At 44.4% G+C, this 20,138-nt stretch overlaps 1 protein-coding gene across 3 annotated transcripts in view; it reads left to right on the top strand.

Annotated features, from left to right (window-relative positions):
* Positions 1 to 20,138, top strand: part of PYROXD2 (pyridine nucleotide-disulphide oxidoreductase domain 2) — a 529,340-nt gene that overhangs the window by 452,944 nt on the left and 56,258 nt on the right. For all 3 annotated transcript variants that reach the window (XM_086922605.1, XM_086922607.1, XM_086922606.1), the window contains 2 exons: positions 1,462 to 1,616; positions 4,595 to 4,701. In XM_086922605.1, coding sequence (XP_086778731.1) covers positions 1,462 to 1,616; positions 4,595 to 4,701 — 262 coding nt within the window. The remainder of the gene's footprint in view (positions 1 to 1,461; positions 1,617 to 4,594; positions 4,702 to 20,138) is intronic.

Genomic DNA, 20,138 nt, shown 5'->3' on the forward strand with positions numbered 1-20,138 from the left:
ACCCCTAACCGGCTGCTGTGTCACTGCCACCGAAATGGTGGCCAGTGACCTAAAATGGCCGCTTATATTTAAAGTAGCCCAAGCTATAACCCAAACAGCCCAAAGGAACCAACCAGCCCAAAACCAGCCCACTTACGGTGCTGGCTACTCCCCCAACCCCGGCCCCAAAACCCCCTGGAAGGAACAGGCCTCCCTCCGGTCGGCCGCCCCTCCCAAAGCCCTCTTCTCAGGACCTTTATTGTTGAGTATAAAATGTAAATTCTTGCATAAGCAAGTTGGTGCTCCTGCAAATCTTAACTCCAACCTCTTCCTTGCTTCTACATGCACATCCTCAGTTGCCCTTCCAGCTTGATTTATGGCTTTGGGTAAGTGCTTAAACATGTGTTGCCCTTCATTCTCTGAAGAGCTTAGCAATATTGCTCTTTAGCTATTAGAACTAATTTCAAAACCGTCTAGTACCTCCAAATAGTTCTCAAACATGTGCACCCGCTCTTCCCACGCTATTGACGGTTCTCCTGGTTGTGCCAGAAAATGGGGTGTTGGGCTTATCGATGAAATCTCCATGACGAAGTTTGTTTTCAATGACAGGCTATACCACACTATATTATACAACACAAGAAACACCAACAACTAACACATGCTTCCCCAAATTTCCGTACATGCATAACTGCATGACAAAGCGAGATTTCACTTTACCACAACTCCTAATTGTTCACGTGAACTCGGACATTTGATCATATGGTACCTGAACCTTGATTTCTTATCTTACTGCTGACAACGTTTATACTGTAATTAAATTCAGCTTCACTATTGATAGGAAGTACTATGTTTAGGGCAAAGACTGTGGTCCTCCATGTTGTAACAAAATGACCAACATATCTTTTTCAGTCAGAAATCAGAAGCAGTATCAATTTAGTGTAACTTGCGTGCCCAGTGTTTTATTTGTATTTTCTGTGTGCTATTCTGTTTTTTTAATTGATTTGAGTGATTTAAATTGTTGTGGAATATATTTAAGATGTTATTTAAGTGATGTTAGTTAGATATAGAACATCAACTCACACAGTCTAGCTTTATTGCATGTGCAATAGCAGTGTTATGCAGTCTCAATATATTCTCCACCCCTTTTGATCTAGGTTTGGTTCATATAATTATCAGAGAGAACCAATGAGCCTTTGGAAGCTAACATTCTCTTAAAAACAGAGCACCTATAGTCCTGGTTAAATGAAAAACCCCTGAAGTCTCACCTTTGACTCTGCTTGGTTGCTCATGCTTCTGAATGGATCAAGCACAGAGCCCAGCGTGCAGCACCTTATCTCCCTAGGTAGATTTCCAGTAATATCCTTTTCAGCTTACTCTTTTGTGAAACATCTCTGAAAGCAGAATTGAATGTTTGTGTTAATCCTTCCTTCCAGAGGACCAGGTTCATAGCTGACTTTCTCACTTTTTTTTCTTTTCTACCAGGCCGATGATTGAACTCTGCATCCCCTCTGTCCTGGACCCCACATTGGCCCCTCGTGGGTGCCATGTTATTTCCCTGTTTACCCAGTATACGCCGTACAACCTTGCTGGAGGCAAAGTATGGGATGACCATGAAAGTAACGCCTATGCTGACAGAGGTAAAATATAGTAAAATGGCTCAAGTTGTTATACCATTCTATGTCTAAATCTTGCCCCCCTTCCATTTTGACTCAGATTCAGTGCACACATCTATATCCAGCTGCCTGCCTTCCTTAGCCCCTCTATTTGCGTAATAATATACTACACCCAGCCAACTTCTCCATTTCACCTGTCTCTTTCCATCCACTGTCTGTTGCTCCACAGACATTTCCCTTTCACCCCACCTGCAAGCTTTCCCTCTCACACAAAGATTAAGAATTTTATGGGCACTCGCAGTGCAAACTGCCATCTCACACCAAATGTTTGATATTTCTGTGCATAGTTTAGTATTTCTGTAGCATAAAAAGTAGCTGGCTAGCAACCAGTATCACATTGGCTTCAGAATTGCAAGCTTCCCATATGCTCATGAGTCAGGTTCCACCAGGGCATGAGCAGTTCAAGCATCTTTGACAAACACACATGCTCACAATACAGGTAATAAGCAGATAGCAGCAGAGTAAATACCCCTCACACAGAACAGGTAGAGCAGATGTTGTAGCAGTGCCTGCTTCATTCATGCACACAGAAAAGCCACAGCACAAGATTTATCAGTGCAACCCTTGCACACACAGAAGCATTAAGGCAATGGGAGCAGAAATAATATAGTGGGCAGTTCCTCTTGGAACAGGGGGCTCATACCATGCTCACCACACTCGTAGCATCACCAGGCAGTGATGTGGGTCCGAGGTGGAAAACTACAGGAGCAGGAATGGAATCGGCCTGTTAGGACCCTTGGATGCCACCTGAACCCTGTTCAAATAAGGGATATCCCTAAGATGTACAGGGTTAGACCTATGACAGAAGTGCCTATGTAGGTCTCAGTGCCAGAGTGTGCCCCAGAAGATGCTGTTGCAGGGAAGATTCCAGTCACTCAACCCATCTATGGGAAGAACCTGCTTACCAGCACAGATCCCTCTCATGTGTGTCACGTTCATTTTACAGTTGCTTCTGGCCTGGTGCTGGCTCGGAGTCTCTTTGCTGTGGAGAAGTGTGGCTCAATGGTTAGAGCGGCAGACCCTGATGCAGAGGTCTAGCCCGGGACCAGGGTTCAATTCCCCGCCTCGGCGGGTCTTGGGCTCAAAATTCCACCGACCTGATAATTCTCGCCTCGGTGCCTATTCCAATCAAGGAGTCCCACTCTGCAACTCTGGGCAATAGCTTGCTTAATCTCCACAACGGCCCCCACAATGCTAAGGATGCCTGGCCTCCACCTTGGAGGTGCCCAGGAGTGGATGCCTCACAGGGAAAGCCAGGATGGGTTCCACAGCGGTATTCGTACAAGCGCCTTGAGACCCTTGCGGGTGAGTAGTGCGCTATACAAGTATCAATTTACATTTGCTCATGCCTTTGTAGCCCACCCACAGACATTAAGTTATCTATTTAAGGATGAGCGACTCAGTTCTCACTTTGATGTACCCCTCCATGGTTATAGTTGGGAATCTGCTAAAACTGTGTCAGAGCCACATGAGCTCTCTGAGGCCAAACAGCCAATGAACAATTGGTGAGTGTTTTAACACCTCCCTCATCTTGGGCAGATTGTATCTGCTAATTTCCTGCCAAACAGAACACACAACCTGTCTTCTTCTCCTCAGGCTAATTATTTTGTTGGCTGATATCTATCCCACTGGTACTGTATCCATTGAAAATTGAAATTGTGTTTCCAGTGCTTACGGAACTAAAGATTCCAAGACTTTAGGTCATGATTGGATCTTGACAATAAACTGCAGCTTGAATGCGTTCTCCAGTACTGTTAATGCCACAACCACCACATAACTTGATTAGGACTATAAATTTAGGTTCGCCCAGGAAGAATATCCTTGTGGTTATGTGTCCCATTACAGTACCCAGTCCCCCTGATTTGATTATGAGACTGATTATATCTTGAGCTTGCCTCCTTTGAAGAGGTACCATTGCACAAACCTCTGTCTACAAAATCCTCAGTAGTCCTCCAAAATGTATACTGAGAGATCATGTAAACGAACACAATACAGTACATATTTGCACTTGCGCAAGGTTCCTGTTCAAGTTTGGGTGGTGTGTGTTTTTTGGGTTCATATTTTGTCAATGTTTTGAACAAGTGCTCTTTTTCTCTTTGCATTTCTGGTTTTGTGTAGTAGTTTAAAGGCTGGTGGATCACGGATGGTATAGGAAATCCATCTAAACCAAGTCTTGGTAAGGCAGACATAGTGAAATTAGTTCCTGGTCATTAGCTCTTGCATTTCGAAAGTATGTTTATAGGACCGGTGCATGTTGCTGAGTCAGGAGTTGATATAAGGCAAGATTGGTGGTCACTAATTGGTCTATCAGTTATTTGTTACTAAAATATTGTTAGACCTAACCTTTTGTAATGAAAGTTTGGTTTATGTTTTATCATCTGTTGGTAGGCGATGATTATTAGGCAATGAAAACATAGTGGCTGATTTATGCATTAGATTATTGTTCATCCTTGCTCCTGATGAAGATGAATGTAGTAGATGTAATTTGTTCTTGATGTTTTATTGTCTGTTCATTTCTCCATACAGTAAAAATACTTGTTTATGCTCCATCTGTGTAACTCCCTGCTGCAAAACAGCTTTAGCACTGCTTCTTCCTGCACTTTAATATTTACTAAATCTGCTTCAGCTTGCTTCCTTTCCTATTCCTCTTCTTCAATATTGTTCAAAAGAAATTTGCATCCATGGTCCGTGATAATTGATGTTCATTTAAGTAATTTCCTCTCAGCTTCCCTCTTATGACACAACACTGCCATGAGTTACAATGTGATAATGACCACAACTGTGGACCAGGAGGCTTGCTGAAGATGTGCTTGGGAGAAATCTAAGTTATTAGTAGCCATGTTGCATATCATTTAAAAGAGCTTCCTTAAAGAACTACTTTAAATGCCACTGCCATAGAGGTTTTAAATGTGGTAATAACGTAGCCATCTTTTTGTCCCTAGTATTTGACTGCATTGAGCAGTATGCACCAGGCTTTAAGGCATCTGTGATAGGCAGAGACATATTAACTCCACCAGACCTGGAACGTATCTTTGGGCTCACTGGAGGGGTGAGTATCTTGTGCATTTTTTACATTTGCGTACATCAAGAGATATATCACCTATAAGGTTATCATTTAATAGGATAAACCAAAGTCAATCTAAAGATTATTTTGGAGACTCAGCTATTGCTGCCCATTGGACATTTACAGTTTTTCTAAATGCCTTCTAAAAGCAGAAATTCATGTTAAACTACGCCGTGCCCGATGTGTTCTGTGGGTGATGATTGGAATGTATGTGTAACCTTTAATTCCCAGCTGACCATGCATTACCACCTCTGAATTTACACGGATAAGCTTCAGAAAGATCAATAGAGAGGGAGGTGGCTGCTAACCTACAAATATCAAATATTAGATTACATGCAGGTAACTCCATGGACATACACGTAGGTCACACTATTCCACAAATAACATGAGAGGTCTTAGAAATATTATATCAATGATCTAGCACAAAAGTGAACTTACGATGTTTGTGTACAATAGGAAAGTTATATCTAAAGAAGAAACAAGAATATGTTGCCACCCTGCACGTTGCTGAAAAAAAATCACAATAAGGGTGAAATGTTCTGGAGGCCATATCTCCAGAAAGTAAAAAGAGATTGGGTGTAGCCTAAAAATGGCAATCAGAAGGCTGCTTCATTTGAAGCCATGGCCAAGAGCTTAACCAAATAAAGAGTAGAGCAATGGGAGTTTTGAGCAACATTCACCTAGCCGACTGGCTTTAGCACAGTACCACAGGCAAGTATATTGATTTTAGACTGTTCCTAGACAAAACGTTGTGATATATTCTCTGGGGGTATTTAAAGGCTATCTGCAAAAAGAAATGTCAAGGGTGGTGAATATCTTCGATGAAATAAGTGAGAAGACACAAGAAAGCATAACCTCCACCCAGACAAATACCGACATCACTATTAAGCATTCAATAAGGAAATCAGGGCTGATCTATCTGCCCTCTTTTGCAGTAACCCCTCCCTGGTCAAGCAGTGCAACCTGAATCAAAGATGACACCCAGGAAAGATCTGCAAGCATTGAGAAATTAAAGGTGTTTTCTCATTCACAGTACGGTAAAGAAAATTATCTGTGTGTAGCTGAAGAATAACTGTCAGGGGCGTCCCAACCAGTAGCTAGGACAGAAGAATCTACCTCGAATTCCAAGACTGAAATGCCATCAGAAATGGACAATAGGATGCAACCTTGGTGGAAGGAAAAACTAGTAAATATAAATATCACCAAAACAACAATCAGAGTGCTGAGGGATCCCATACTGAATAAGAGCCAGTTGTAACTTAGGACAAAGCAGATTGTGGTCATTGGACCTTAAATATGTCAGAAGTTTGAATATCCCCGAATGGAGCAAAGACACAGATGGCGTCATTGTAGGATGTGGGCAGCGTAACTGGTTAACATTTCTAAACCAGAGCTGAAGTTTGGAAGGAGCAGTCTCAACCCCAATACTTCTGACCTTACTGTCCCCTTTTGCTTACTGAATAGGAAGTTACCACACAGTTTGCGACAACATAAAGTCCTTATGCCCACGAGTCATTTCATGATCTTCTTTCACCCTCGTAGACCATCTCAAGCCTAGTCAGAGTATATAAAATTCATGATAATTTTCATTAGAAACTACTAATTCAATACTTAATTTTGTAATTGTTTCTTAGGGAGTGATCTAAGGCTATCTACAGTTAAATAATAATTTTCCTTTATCCTTTTCTTCCTCACTGAGGGTCTAATTCACAAATGACCACTGCAGTCATGGCGGAGACCTCGTAGTCGCATCCTGGGTTCCGCACTCGTGGTGTGACCTCCGTAGAGCAGTTTCCATTGCGAAGGTCCCGCCACGAGTGTGGGACCCCCGCCGCGACTGCCAGGCCTCCGCCGCGACTGAGAAGGCCATTTGAGAGGCACTTGATTTTCAGAGGGATCCTACAGCTGAATTCATGTCGTACATTGTATTGGTTTGAATGGTTTATACTCTGCAGTTACTCTGATAATAAGTGTATATCTATTGTTTTACTGTATGTCACATATTTAGCTGCACCGTAGGACTGTAAGCCAAAGAGTAATAAATACAAATTTTAAATTCAGTGAGCAGAAAACTGTGTTGATCGGTGAGTAAAGACCAGGCACGGCATTGGCATATGCTTTCAAATGCTATGAGTAATCTTGTGTAAGAAGGATGGTTTCTTTCAGAAGGAGATTAGATATTGTTAATGCTAATTACCTTAATTTCCTATCAGCTCTGTCATTCTAAAATAATGGAACAAGCTTTCTTTGAATGTTGCACTGCCAATGCCTCAGAGCACTTAGAAAATGTACACTTGTTAGGTATTTGCAGGAGCATACCAAGTTTACTTCTGCATAATAGTATGCCATGATAATATGCGCCCCACACACCCGCTGGCCAGTAGATGTCTTGATGGTTTCTTAACACGCTCAAACTTTCAGACTCTTTTTTAGCCACCAAATGGTAAAAGTTTAGCTCCAGGTAAGGGCAGCACTAAATCCTTCCTATAGGATGGGAATAGAACACTGCCAGACTATGTGTGGGTGCAGGGCAAGGGGTTTCTTTACAGGGATAATATTGTCGTGGTGGCGAATAAATGTGTATTTGAGCACAAGCTGCCTTTTCCCAGTGAGGATTGCTATCATGCATACAACTCTGCATTTGGGAAATAAGAACTTTCAAAAATATCACATTAAATTCCAGTTGTACATGTATGACTAGCGCAGCTGTATGGATTTACTACCTGAAATGTATCTATATGAAGTCACAGAACTCACAAATCTAGATCCCTATGGTGGAGTGCGCGTACAGGTATAGAGTTTAGCTTCCTTTTTTAATAGAAACTGCATGTGTAAATCTGTTTTACATGTGGGTTAGTAATTTGGTTTCTGGTTGGCAGAGGTATGTACCCTGTCCAAGCAGGAACCACAATCCTAGTCAGGGTAAGTGTAGAACACACTAAGAGTTTCCCTGTGCTCACCCGCTGGTAGCATGGCACAGAGCAGTCAGGGTAAACCTAAAGAGGCAATGTGTAACGTATTTGTGCGCACACACACACAGTAACACAGTGAAAACACCATTCCACAACAGTAAAATAGCCACTATTTATCTGAGCAAAACAAGGCAAAACAACAAAAAGCTGACATACACAAGTCAAGATATGAATTATGCAAGATTAAATTAAAAAAGCAGGGGTTAGACATCAATTCCTCCTACTGGGGCTTCTCGCACTTGACAGGCACAAATCCAAAAGTTCGGTCCGACCACAATGGGGCCCTGGCCAGGTAAAGGTGCAACACCGGTGATGTAGAGGAGCTGCGTTGGCAAAGTTGGGGATGCGTTGTAAGTCAAGGTCATTGCAGAGAAATGCGCCCGGTCAGGCAACGCTTTGGTGTTGCTGAGTTGGTTTCTTGTGTTGCAGCGCCAAACACTCCCTTCCATGGGCCCAGGACCGGATTTGGCAACACTTAGCAGAGCAGGACTCACAGCAGAGGAGCCCCTGTGCTGGCGCTGGTAGCAAGCTGCAGGTGAAGTCTTTGAAATCGCTGAGATTTCAGAAACAGAAGGCATGTCAAACAAGGCCTTTAAGAAACTTTAGAGTTGCAGGACATAGAGAGGCAAGTAGTAGCAAGCAGGAGCCCAACCCAGCAAAGCAAGCCGCTAAGTGGCAGTCCCTCCTGGCAGCACAACAGCTCTTCTTCGTGGTAGAAAGTTGTCAGTTCCAGAAGTGTTCTGTGTATATGGTATCAGAGGTCCAATATTTATACCCATTTTAGCCTTTGAAGTATGGAGACTTCAAAGTTAGGTTTTTGTGAATGCATAAGGCCATGCACATTTCCTATCCTGGCTCCAGCCTCACCACAGGGGGTGTGCAACCCTTTGTGTGGGGAGAGGCACAGCCCTATTCAGGTGGAGGTGACAGACACTCCCTCTCAGTCTAGCTCAGGAAGACCCTTCAGGCTGGGGTTGCGCCATCAGGATGTGAATGACACATCTCAGCTCCCTTGTTGTGTGACTGTCTAGGTCTCGAGGGAATACAGAAAGCCCAGCTGCCACCCAACTCAGATGTGTATTCCAGACACAGGCAGAAGGCACAGTATGGTTAAAGTAAGAAACTGACAACTTTTTAAAAGCTGCATTTCCAGACAGCCTATTTAACAAACAACTTCAATGAAAGATGTATTTTGAAATTGTTAGTCCAGAAACACCAAACTCATACCATCTTTTCCCAATTGGAAATTATACTTGTAAAATGTTGCAAGGCATCTCCAATGTCCATCTAAGGGAGAAGTAGGCCTTGCAGTAGTAAAATATGAATTTGGGAGTATTTTACTACCAGGACATGTAAATCTTAAAAGTACACTACCCTTTAAGCGCACTGCATCCTGCCCATGGCATCTCCACGGCCTACTGTAGGGGTGGAATGAGTAATAACACGGAATGTTTAGGCCTGACAAGTCGGTGAACTTGTCAGGTCAAAATGACAGTTCACAAACTGCACACAGGCTCTGCAATGGAAGGCCTGAGACATGTTTGAAGGTCTACTCATGTGAGTGGCACATGTGGTGCACTGTACTAGGGATTTATAAGTAAACCAAATATGGCAATCATGGAGAAACCAAATGCCATTACATTTTACACACAGAGCAAGCACACATTACCACTGGTCGGCATTGAAAAATTGCACAGAGTACTTAAGCCAGCAAAGATGAAGTTCAGCATACAGTCTAAAACAGGAGGTCAAAAACCAAAAGATGCAAGGTCTAACAATGTGTAAAACCACAATAACAAAGAGGAACAATTTCTTGTATTTTTTGTAACTGTGCCCCTAAAATCAGCCTTAATCCTTCTAGAACAATTCCATCTCTCACGGGAAATAACAACATACCATTCCCCACTTACTTATTCCAGAAACAAGCCATGTTTCAGTTCACAGATTCCAGGAGGAATAATCTGTGAGTGAGAAAACCGGGTGCAAGCCTGCACTAGTGAACTCAAAATGAGATTGGAAGTATCTCAGAACAGTGCCCTAATTATGACTAATGTCATAAAATGGTGAATCTGCAACCCAGCGTGCATGATCATAGGAAGATGTTATGTCTAGATTCAAAAGCATTTAGCTTCCTTTCGCATGCAACATTGCATTGAGATCGTCTGTCCTGGAGAGACGATGACATCCACTCTGAAGGAAACACACTCACTGGGCGGCCGTCCAGAATGTACTGTTAATATTATTCCTCTAATCAAATCTTTAATCACCAGCATCTGCATCTTTACACCCAGATCTAGCATCTTTTTTTAATTCCACCTGGTTCTTCCTCATGACAATATCTTCTCAATTTCATGACACATATAAATTTCCAAATGTACCGTGAAGCTTAAATGACACTCCCACCTCAAAATAACTAATCTTACACATTTTTAAGCCTCCATGTGCTTCTAGGTGCACATCAAAACTATGCCCCACACACTTCTAAGAAGTTGTTTTCTGATATGGTAGTGAGTCTAGACTTCGAGTTAATCTAATGTTTAAGCTGAATGCTGTCATTAGCCACGACTTAAAATAAGTCCAAAGTTATTTCACTATTTATTTATTTATAGAGCGCTGCACTCATCCCAGAGTGATATCAAGGCGCTAGAAGCACATAATCGGGTATTGATAGACAATGGTCGAGCAGATGTTTCTTTTTAGTTTTTGGGGAACAAATGGGTTTTCAGTTTTCAGTTTTTTTCGGGATGATAGATGGTTAGAGGTGAGTCGTAGACCCAAAGGCATGTTGTTCCATTTTTTTGCCGCTAAGTATGAGAAGGATCTCCCTCCGGACCTAACTTTCTTTATGCGCTTTGTTCTTGCCAACGCAAGATGTAGTGATCGCAGACTCCTTGAGGGAATATAGAATTCAATTTTATCCTGGAGTATTTTTGGGCCGCTTTGGTACAGTTGTTTATGTTCATGTTACAGCAATTTAAATACTGCTCGTTGACGCACGGGTAGCCAGTGCAGTGTTTTCAAGCACATTGAGGCAGAGCTTCTCCTATTTTGGTTACAGACCAGTTTAGCAGCGACATTTTGGAGTATCTGAAGTCTTGTGAACAGGAGCTCGTTCATGCCTACGAATAATGCATTACCATAGTCGAGTTGACTTATCAGCAGGGCCTGCATGACTGATCTCCGGCAGTCCATCGGTATCCACGGAAACAGCCTTGCTAGTAATTTAAGCATCGCAAAACCCTTTCCACAAAGGATCTGTACATGGTCCTGCATAGATAAGGTGTCGTCAATAAAGACACCTAGGTTTTTGGCACATTGTTTAGGACTTGGGGCAGTGCCCAATGTTTGTGGCCACCACGTGGTGTCCCAGAGAAGCTTGGCTCCTCCGAATAGTAAAATCTCGGATTTCCCCGCATTCAGTTTTAGACAGTGCTCATTCATCCATTGGGACATTTCTGTCAGGCAGTTATGAAGTTTTTGTTTGGAGACTTCAGGCCTTTCTTTCAGTGATACTATCAGTTGCGTGTCATCTGCGTAAGAGCAGATGCCGATTCCCCACTTCCTACCGATTTTGGCCAGAGATGAAACATAGGCATTAAATAAGGTGGGGCTAAGTGATGCCCCCTGTGTGACACCACATCTGGAGGTGCTGGGTTTAGATTGATATTGGCCCAGGCGAACTGATTGAGTTTGATTGCTTAGGAATGATCTGAGCCATTGCAGAGCGTTGGAGTGAATACCCTTGTTATGGAGAATTTCCAGCATTTTGTTGTGAGAAACCGTGTCGAACGCCGCCGACAAGTCCAACAGTATCAGCGCAACTGCTCCATCTTGATCAGTGCATATTCTGATCTTATCTAGCACTGCCAGCAATGTGGCCTCCGTGCTGTTGGTGGCTCTGAAACCCGTTTGTGATGGATCCAGTAAATTATTGGTTTCCAAGTAGTGTATCAATTGCTTGTTAGCCAGTTTCTCCAAGACTTTAGATAGGTAGGGAAGTTGGGAGATTGTGCGATAGTTCTTAGGATTGAGAACATCTGATCCGGCTTTTTTTAGCAAGGGGATTACTATGGCCTGTTTCCAGATATCCAGAAAGGTGGCAGTTTTGAAGAAATTGTTGAACAGCTGGGTGACGTATGAGCAGAGGATGGGGGCAATCTGAGCAAAGATAAAATGAGGGCAGGGGTCTAGGGGAGAGCCAGATTTCACTTCTTTCATTGTTTTAAGAACCTCATTTTCTGTCAGTGGTGTGAAGTTGCTCATTTCTTATGGAGTCTCTGGATGTGGGGTTTGGGGATCCAGGGTGACTAAGGGTGGTGAGTTTAGACTTTGAATCAATTAGTAGTTTGAGAATAATACTGTCTGTGCCTTTGACTGGATGTGGACCATATGTTCATGATCGCTTGTCTTCAGTTTTTGCCCTATGAGCACCAAATGTTCAAATTGATTTTGAGAATGCCCTCACTCATGTCATTTACGCTGGCCTATTTACTCTCATTCCAGCACATGCTAAAACATTGTTACATACATTCCAATCCCTTTTCAAAGCTGAGTAATGCTAAATGTTTCTAAATGGGCTGATGTCCCATTCCTGAGTTTCACCTCTGCAGGCCTCTCTTTAGATGCAGAATACATAAAGAGTAACTGTGGATCTTGACAAAGAAAAAGAAAAGACTAGATGTGTGTAGATGACTATGTGTATGCTTCCAATTTAGAGCAAACAGCCGGACATTTATACTATGTGAAAAATATCCATCAGTTACTTTTCCTGTGCAGCCCAATTCATCATCTGGTCTACTTCACATAGTAGGCAATCCGTGTTTTAACCATCTCTTAAGATATTATAATGAGATGGATAGTTGTGGTGATGTTAATGCCCAGGATGATCGGTGGCTATTGTCTGTTTGTAACTGAAAGCAGTGCATATGTGAATTGTGAAAAAAAGGGGAAAATGTGCTTGTGTTAAAATTGGAGAATGTACGCAATGTTAATTTTATTCTGGAGTCGTACACTTCCAACAATAAAAACAAAAGAGTGCAAAAAAGTCAGATGGTTCAAACAAATAACTTCTGACTGGGTTTACTGGTCGGCATGTTTCTGCAGAGATTTAAAGACCCAAGGTGGTGTCTACCGCTTCTTCAGGACCCATTAACTTTTTGCTACTTCTCAGTCTCTAAGAAGTAATTTCAAAGGGAGGGGGAACCCAATATATCCTTGTAGGCTTGGGCAATACAGATTTGAAAAAAGAAAATGTTTGCCTACAAGGAATTTTGTTAATCTAGTACTTCTAGAGATATTATCTCACAGATATTTCTCAAGGTTACACCCTTAGCAGTGGTGAACAACAGATATGGTCAATATATCAGTCAGGGAATAAAAGGATTAGAAACAACCAAACATAGGGGCCGATTATGATGGCGGACGGACCTGAGTCCGTCCGCCACCATAGAGTAGGAGGGACCGTCCGCAGGGGCTGCGGAGGTCCCTCCTTGCAGATTAGGATGTGACCGCCTGGGTGGCAGTCACATCCTCAATCTTTAACATTGCGGCGGGTGCAGCTTCAAGCTGCACCCGGCGCAATGTTAAAAAAGCATGCACGGCATTTGCGTGCACAAAGCAGAAGGCACTGCGCGGTGCCCGCCGCTTTGTCCATGCAAATGCAGGGGGGTACCATAGGTACTCCCCATGTGCACCCTCACCCCCGTCACCAAGGGGGCCCGCAACAGGCCCCCGAAGGCAATCTCCGTTTGTTTTTCCACGGCGGAAAAGCCGCTGTGGAAAAGCATATGTTTTTCGCTATCCTAATATGGCTGGCGGTGTCTGACAGACACCGCCAGCCATGTTAGAGCTTTTCCGCCACGGTCGGAAGCTGACAGCGGCAGAAAAGCAGCGGACGGATTTTGAGACCCACCGCCATCCTAATTTGGCGGTGGGTCTTCTGTGCCTCCGCAGTGGTTTTCCCGCATCCTCCGGGCCGGCGGTGGCTTCCGCCGGCCCGGAGGATGCGGGAAAACCGCGATCCTAATCAGGCCTAATGTTTGCAAGGTGACATAAATTAACCTATACAACAACTATGTTGACATCTTTTCAACAATTCAAAACAACTAATGTATAAAGAAAAAGATGCCGTAGTCGACGTTTCATTCTGTGATGGCAGTGAGACCGGTGGACTATCTTCAGGACGGAAGGTTGATGATAATCCAAAGTAATCTCTTAATAGACTCTTTCAAAGGGCTTGAATTAACCAGGCTTTTCTTTCTGGATTTGAAAGGAAACTCTCGAAATGGAAGGTGAACGCGGTCTTAATAAGAAATGTACGCCATCGCTAACCGACGTTCAAATGAAGCAGTCGGAAATGTAAACATGAAAGGCCCTCACACAGAGGAACAATAGTCTCGAGATTGTATCGTCGTTGGATCTGGCCGTTAATAAATAAATTATATTCGGTTCTTATTTTGTCTTAGTTGATGCGCTTTTTTGCGCCCTGCAGTTCTGAATTGAAGGGAGCAAAAGCGCATCAAATAAGAAATGGTTGTTTCTAATCCTTCTAATCTAAAGCTTAACACAACTTTGTAAATATGGTGCAGGTCATTGCGCCACCAGAACATCATGAAACGCTATAGTGGCACAGTTCACTTTTAAATATACCCCTCACAATGCTGAAATCCTGAAACCAAATAAATTAGATGTAAACAGAACCCCCCACTCAGTCCAGAAATCTTGGCATCAAAACAGATCCTCTGACAAAGGACATTTTTGATTACACTATAATTTACGCTAGATCAGAGTTTTTACAAGATCACATGGTAAACTCTGTCTCACCATGCTAAAGTCTGTCTCACCATTAGCATCAGGAAAAATGTGATAATTATCATCACCAAAAGCTGCCTCTATTTAAATTACTGAACTGGTTCCAATTGGAATACATACATCAAGGAATTGTTGTACAAAAACATTTTTAAAGTACTTACTAGTTGTGCTCATTAGCCATTTCACATATTATCCTTCAGAAGCAATCTGGAGTCTATAAGCAGTCTGGCTGGATCGGGATTTCAACCTAGGCAAAGGATATATTATTGATTCAAGCTAAGTAGCCTAGTGTTAGCGTCTACTGTATGGTATGAGCACCTATCCTATACTTTTCCCTTACATTTTCGAAACCTTTGCAAAATGCCACTGACAGTAGACACATTATTAATTTAATCATAGACAGATGTGTTAATCTAAATAGCCTCATTCTTTATTTTCGCTGTACATTGTTACATTTTTGAAAACCTTAAAAAAAAGTGACATTGTCTGCTGTGTACTGGTATGAAAGGAACCTCTTGCTCAGCAATTTGTAAGCAATAGAACCAACAAAAATCTCATAGAGACTTTACCAAAGTACACACTGGTTAAAAAGAAATACAGGATAACTGCATGTCAGTCTGTACATGACAAAGAGGACCTAAAAGCCTTGAAACAGAAATGGCAGCGATTCACCCAGATGGAGAAAAATATATGCAGAACATTCATATGAACATTAACTAGCTATCTAATCTTGCAAAGGCAGTACACTGGCAAATCAGACTGGGTAATTTAGGGTAATTAAGACCCTAAATGACAGCCCATGAGGGTGGCAAAGTCCATGGCCTTTGCCACCATGACGAGGAGATTCTGCTCTGTTGAGAGACTTCATCTGCTGACTCATGATACTTTTTTTAATTGACAAAATAAACCCCTACAGTGGGAGTTTGTTTTATGAATTTAAAATATCAGTGGCCTAATGAGCAGGACTTTTCTTCATGTGTGTGTGGTGGCCACTTTTCTGCCATGTGTGAGAAACTGCCATCTTTCTTGCATTGGTATGCCCCCACTTTTTGCTGAACTGCTGATGTGCTTTGACTGAGTGTGCCCTGGGCTCCTGCCAACCAGGTGCCCAGGGCCTATGTTCCTTCCCTAAAACTGTGTTGAAACCAAAACCCAATTGGCATTATGGCCACCTGTCAGCCCCTAGTAAAGGGTACCGTAGGTACCCAGGGCATGGTGACCAGAGAAGACCCCTAAGAGCTACAGCACTTATTGTTTCACCCTTAGGGGCCCTGTACCCTGACACCCACATTCTGCCTTTGCAGGCTGAGTGTCTAAGTGCAGACTTAAACAGAGAGTCGACATGGCACACATCCCTGTGTGCCATGCCCACAAAACCCACTGCCCTGGCATACCTCAGTCACCCCTCCAGCTGGGTGTCCTGTAAAAAGGTGGGAAGCAACCAATAAACAAAGATCCTCAAGTATTGCCCGGCGGTGTCGCCTCTTTAACCCACAAAATATTAATCAATGAAGAGGCAGGCGCTGGAGACTGGAAGGCAGGAAACAAGGGTTTATTCTCTCCGGAGGAGAACACATCAGTTCGGACAGCAAGTATCGTCACGAGGTGCTCTAACCGCATCTCTGAGGCCTGGCCTCTTATACACAAGTTTATTGTTTTATTACGTCAAACACATCTCTGTCATTACTTTGATGTAAGGAAAGACATCCTCGGAATCCCCGCTTCAGGCCCGTTCCCACACACATTTACAGTTGAAGTCCCCACCCCGGTCACAACAGGTGATGATCCTCGCGCAGCTGGACATTCCGCCGATTCACGGAATGTATGAGGTCGATCGGATCTCATGGGGTGGGGGCTTTGATCAACTCATGGATCCTTTGATGGGGGAAGCTTCCTACTGTACAGGAGGGGGGGAGGCAATAACAGTATCCGCAGGGCCAGGTGGCGGCCTGGGAACGAGTAAGACAAACGGGCACAAAGGAAAGGGGGTTTTATCAAAGGATCCGGGACCATGAAAGGAATGGAGGGAGGTGTCGCGCTGGGAACAGGATGGGGTTCCAAGGCAGAGCTGCGTGGAAGAGGGGTTTATGACCCAAGGTATGTGAGAGCGGGGGCTGTCAGCGTGCGGGGGATGCTTTGCGAGGTCAGGAGAGAGAGAGAGATGCGCTGGCTATCAACGATGGGCAGAGAGGCCATGGTACTCAAAATGGCCGCCGTTTACGCGCACGAATGGGCTCGAAATGGGGGCAAGATGTCGCCGATAATGTTGATGCTGCAGCCTAAGTTTTAACAGTCCTCCCTTTTCAACATATCTAGCCATCTTGCCTACTCGATATCGATCTTCATTAAATTCCTGACCTCGGTATCAAACAATGCTCCCATGCGTTCATTTCCAAAGTCCACAGTCTTAGGGCAAATACAATTTGTACATAATGAACACAGAGGTGGCAGGCATTGAATTCCTAAGCATAGACCGCATATTGCAACTACAGGAATCAGGATAATGGTGAACAGTCTCCTGCCCCAGTTCTTAACAGTACTCCAGAACCATCCACCAAGTGACCATTCTTCCTGCTCCTGGTGGACTTCTGACGAGAGTCTGTGGAGATGCTCGATGGCTTTATATACTGAGGGTGAATTGTCCGGTATGTATGTACAGCAGCTGGACCCAATAATGCGGCATGCTCCACCACGGTCCGCAAGAACCACATCTAGCACAAGGCGGTTCTGGAGTGCCACCAAGCGGACCGCTTGAAGCTCGGCAGTGTTGTTAGCAAGGATACCAGCTGTGATGTTCATTGTTGTCTCAACTGCCTGAGTCAGATGTCGGATGGCACGGCTGTTTGCCATCGGGCCCCAGAGTGGAACAAGTCCCTTCATAGCATCGAGGAACTGTGCTCCTGTTGAGTCGGCTTGTTCAATGTCCTTGGCTCGTTTTTGTCTGTGATGATTCGCTGGAGCCACATATGTCGGAGGAAGGATGAAGGAGATGAAACAAGTGCCCCCCCAGCCTTTGGGGAGCCAGGTGTAAGCCTTTGTGCCACAAACAAAATACATATTTGGAGAGGATACAAAGGAAGGTGGATCGGTGGAGTCCAAAGTTCTGGTGAAACGGCAGGCGCTGCGGCCTAACAGCTGTGTCCCAAGCCCTTCTATGCACATGTGGCCGGTGACGTTGATGACTGACAGGGCCACAGTCAGAGTGGCAGCCGTTTCTTTTCCGCAGGTAATGGAAGGTGGGTCTGGTTGGATTGTTGAACACCTGCATTTCAATTCGTTCTTTAGCAGGGATGTCCATGTGGATTGAGTCGTTGGAGGTCTGCGGGCAGAAGTGTGTCTTTGTTTGGTTTCGCCAGACCCCATGATAGAAGTGTGTCATGGTTTTGCCGGAGGTGGCATTGTCTTTATAGCTTTCGTGCAGGAGGATCAGCCAAGCAAGGCAGGAGCCGTGAACTGAGAAGGGTGAAGGGATGAAAGGTATCGAGTGTCCAGTGGCATGGGGTAGCATCCCACAGATCCAACAGTTGGTGGCGTTGGTGGCAAGATTGTGCTGGTGCAGCAACTGCACAAATGAGTTATTCCAAAACTCCTTTCGCCTCTCTCTGAGTTGAGGAGAGAGCGAAATCAGATAATGTTCCTTCATGGTGGTAGGTTGAGCAGTGGTCAGGAATGTTTCATGAGCAGGTGCATTTTCTTCCACAATCCAGAGTGTGGTCATGAGGAGAAAGCAGAAAAGGATTGTGACGAAAAGTGCAATTGTCTTTGAGCTGTGGAGTCTGTCTGTTTTTGGATTTCTGTGGTGGGTATTTCCTGTTGCTTCCATCATCTTCTTATTTGGCGCTTCCATCATCTTCTTATTTGGCGCTTCCATCATCTTCAAGGTGCTCGGTAGCGGGCAGAACCACAGACTTCGTTTAGCTTCTCTCCAGGTGACCCTTGGTGGTGTTTAGGTCACCGTTCTGAGATTTAATTTAGTCCGTGGTCTACTTAGCCGAAGCTCCCTCCTTTCGGCGCAGGAAATACCCTTCTCTGGATGGCACAGTGGGATCAGGGAATTTTGAAAGTTCAAGTGCTTCGGTGTCAGGATAGCAGGTTAGCGACGGTCGGTCCTTGTTCAGGAGCTCTTCTTGGTTGTCGATGCTTTCTGTTGTGGCCAAAGTCGAGGAGACCCTCTTGCAGTGGTGTGCGTGCAGCCAGTGCCGTTTCCCCTCCACACGAAGAGCCGTCCGGGTGGTGAGCAATACTTGCCAGGGGCCCGTCCACCGGGGTTCCAGACTCTTCGCCCGCTGAAAATTCCGGATCAAAACATATTCCCCTGGTTGGATGTCGTGACCCGGACCCCTGGAAGCATCGGGGATGGCCTGCTGCACCTGCTGATGAATGACAGACAGAGTTTCAGTCAATTTATACAGATAATCAGACATTAGGACGTCTGGGACGTCATGAATGGAAGTCGGTTTGGTGCAGACCAGACGCTCATGGGTCGGCCTGAGGAAATATAAATTTTTGGTCAAGTTATGTTCCCTAACGTGTACCCCACCGTCTCCATGTACGAGTTTAAAGTGCATGTAACTTCCCTCCTGTGCCAGCTATAAAGACGCAAATACATTTGCGTTCAACGTTAACATGTCCTCTTTCAGACCCGCCATGAACGGGTTCCATATTCAGTTCCTAAGTATGCTATGCCAACGTCTTTTTGTGGTATACTTTACACGTTTTTCAGCTCTGGCGAAGCAGGCCCCGAATTCTGCCATCGAGCCTTTTCCTGTCTCCTGACTCCGAACGCCTCAGCCTGGGCTGCCTCTGTACCCGTGACCTCTGCCTTACTCCCTGCGCGGCCCACCGCGTTTAGCTCAGCCTGCTGCCTGCCAAGACTGTATTCAACCTTCGAATTATCTGTTCCGCTCCTCGAGAATGCATTCCTGCCTACTAGTTTAAGTAAACATTCCCCCAGCTGCAGAGCAAAGGGCTCGGCCTCACTGTCTCCGTGCAAGTAATTCATAGCCTCTGTTACCATGGAAGGCCCATGCCCCACGCTCCTCACGCAGACACTTAGACGCTTATACACGCACTCACAGTCAGTATAGAATAGCTTCTGCCCCAGAGACCTTTTCCGTCCAGATAATATGGTTCCTAAACATCAGATATCAGATATGATAATGGTACGAGTTGATCTGACATGCCAGACTTCTGTCTCTTTCCGCTAGTATAAATGTCAAAGTCCCCTGCACCCTCCAGTCATACGTCATGCACACGTCATGCAGCTGCGCGCGCATCCAGGCCTCAGATTTCTGCTGACATTGCAAGATTCTGCTTTTGTTGCCACCCACTTATGACACTTACATGTGACGTTTCTAGCACACACCTCTATGTTCACGCCTAGTTCACGCCTTCTAATTACGTATCACTACCACGTGTGTGTCTTATCTTGTCTCTCTCAGCTGTTACGCCTACTGTATTGGTTCTTATAACACGATTTAAGTATAAAAGCTATGTATTGTCAATAAAATATTGCCTTCTGTTTCCGTGCTTCCCGGTGAGTACCATTGCTGGGACGTATCTAGACGGGTGCATTATTATGTATCCGGTAAAGACGGGTTTGGGTACACAAACGCGGTCTGCACTGTTTTAGACAGTGTA

This window comes from Lissotriton vulgaris, chromosome 5 (genome assembly GCF_964263255.1).
Source record: "Lissotriton vulgaris chromosome 5, aLisVul1.2, whole genome shotgun sequence".
Classification (NCBI taxonomy): Eukaryota; Metazoa; Chordata; class Amphibia; order Caudata; family Salamandridae; genus Lissotriton; species Lissotriton vulgaris.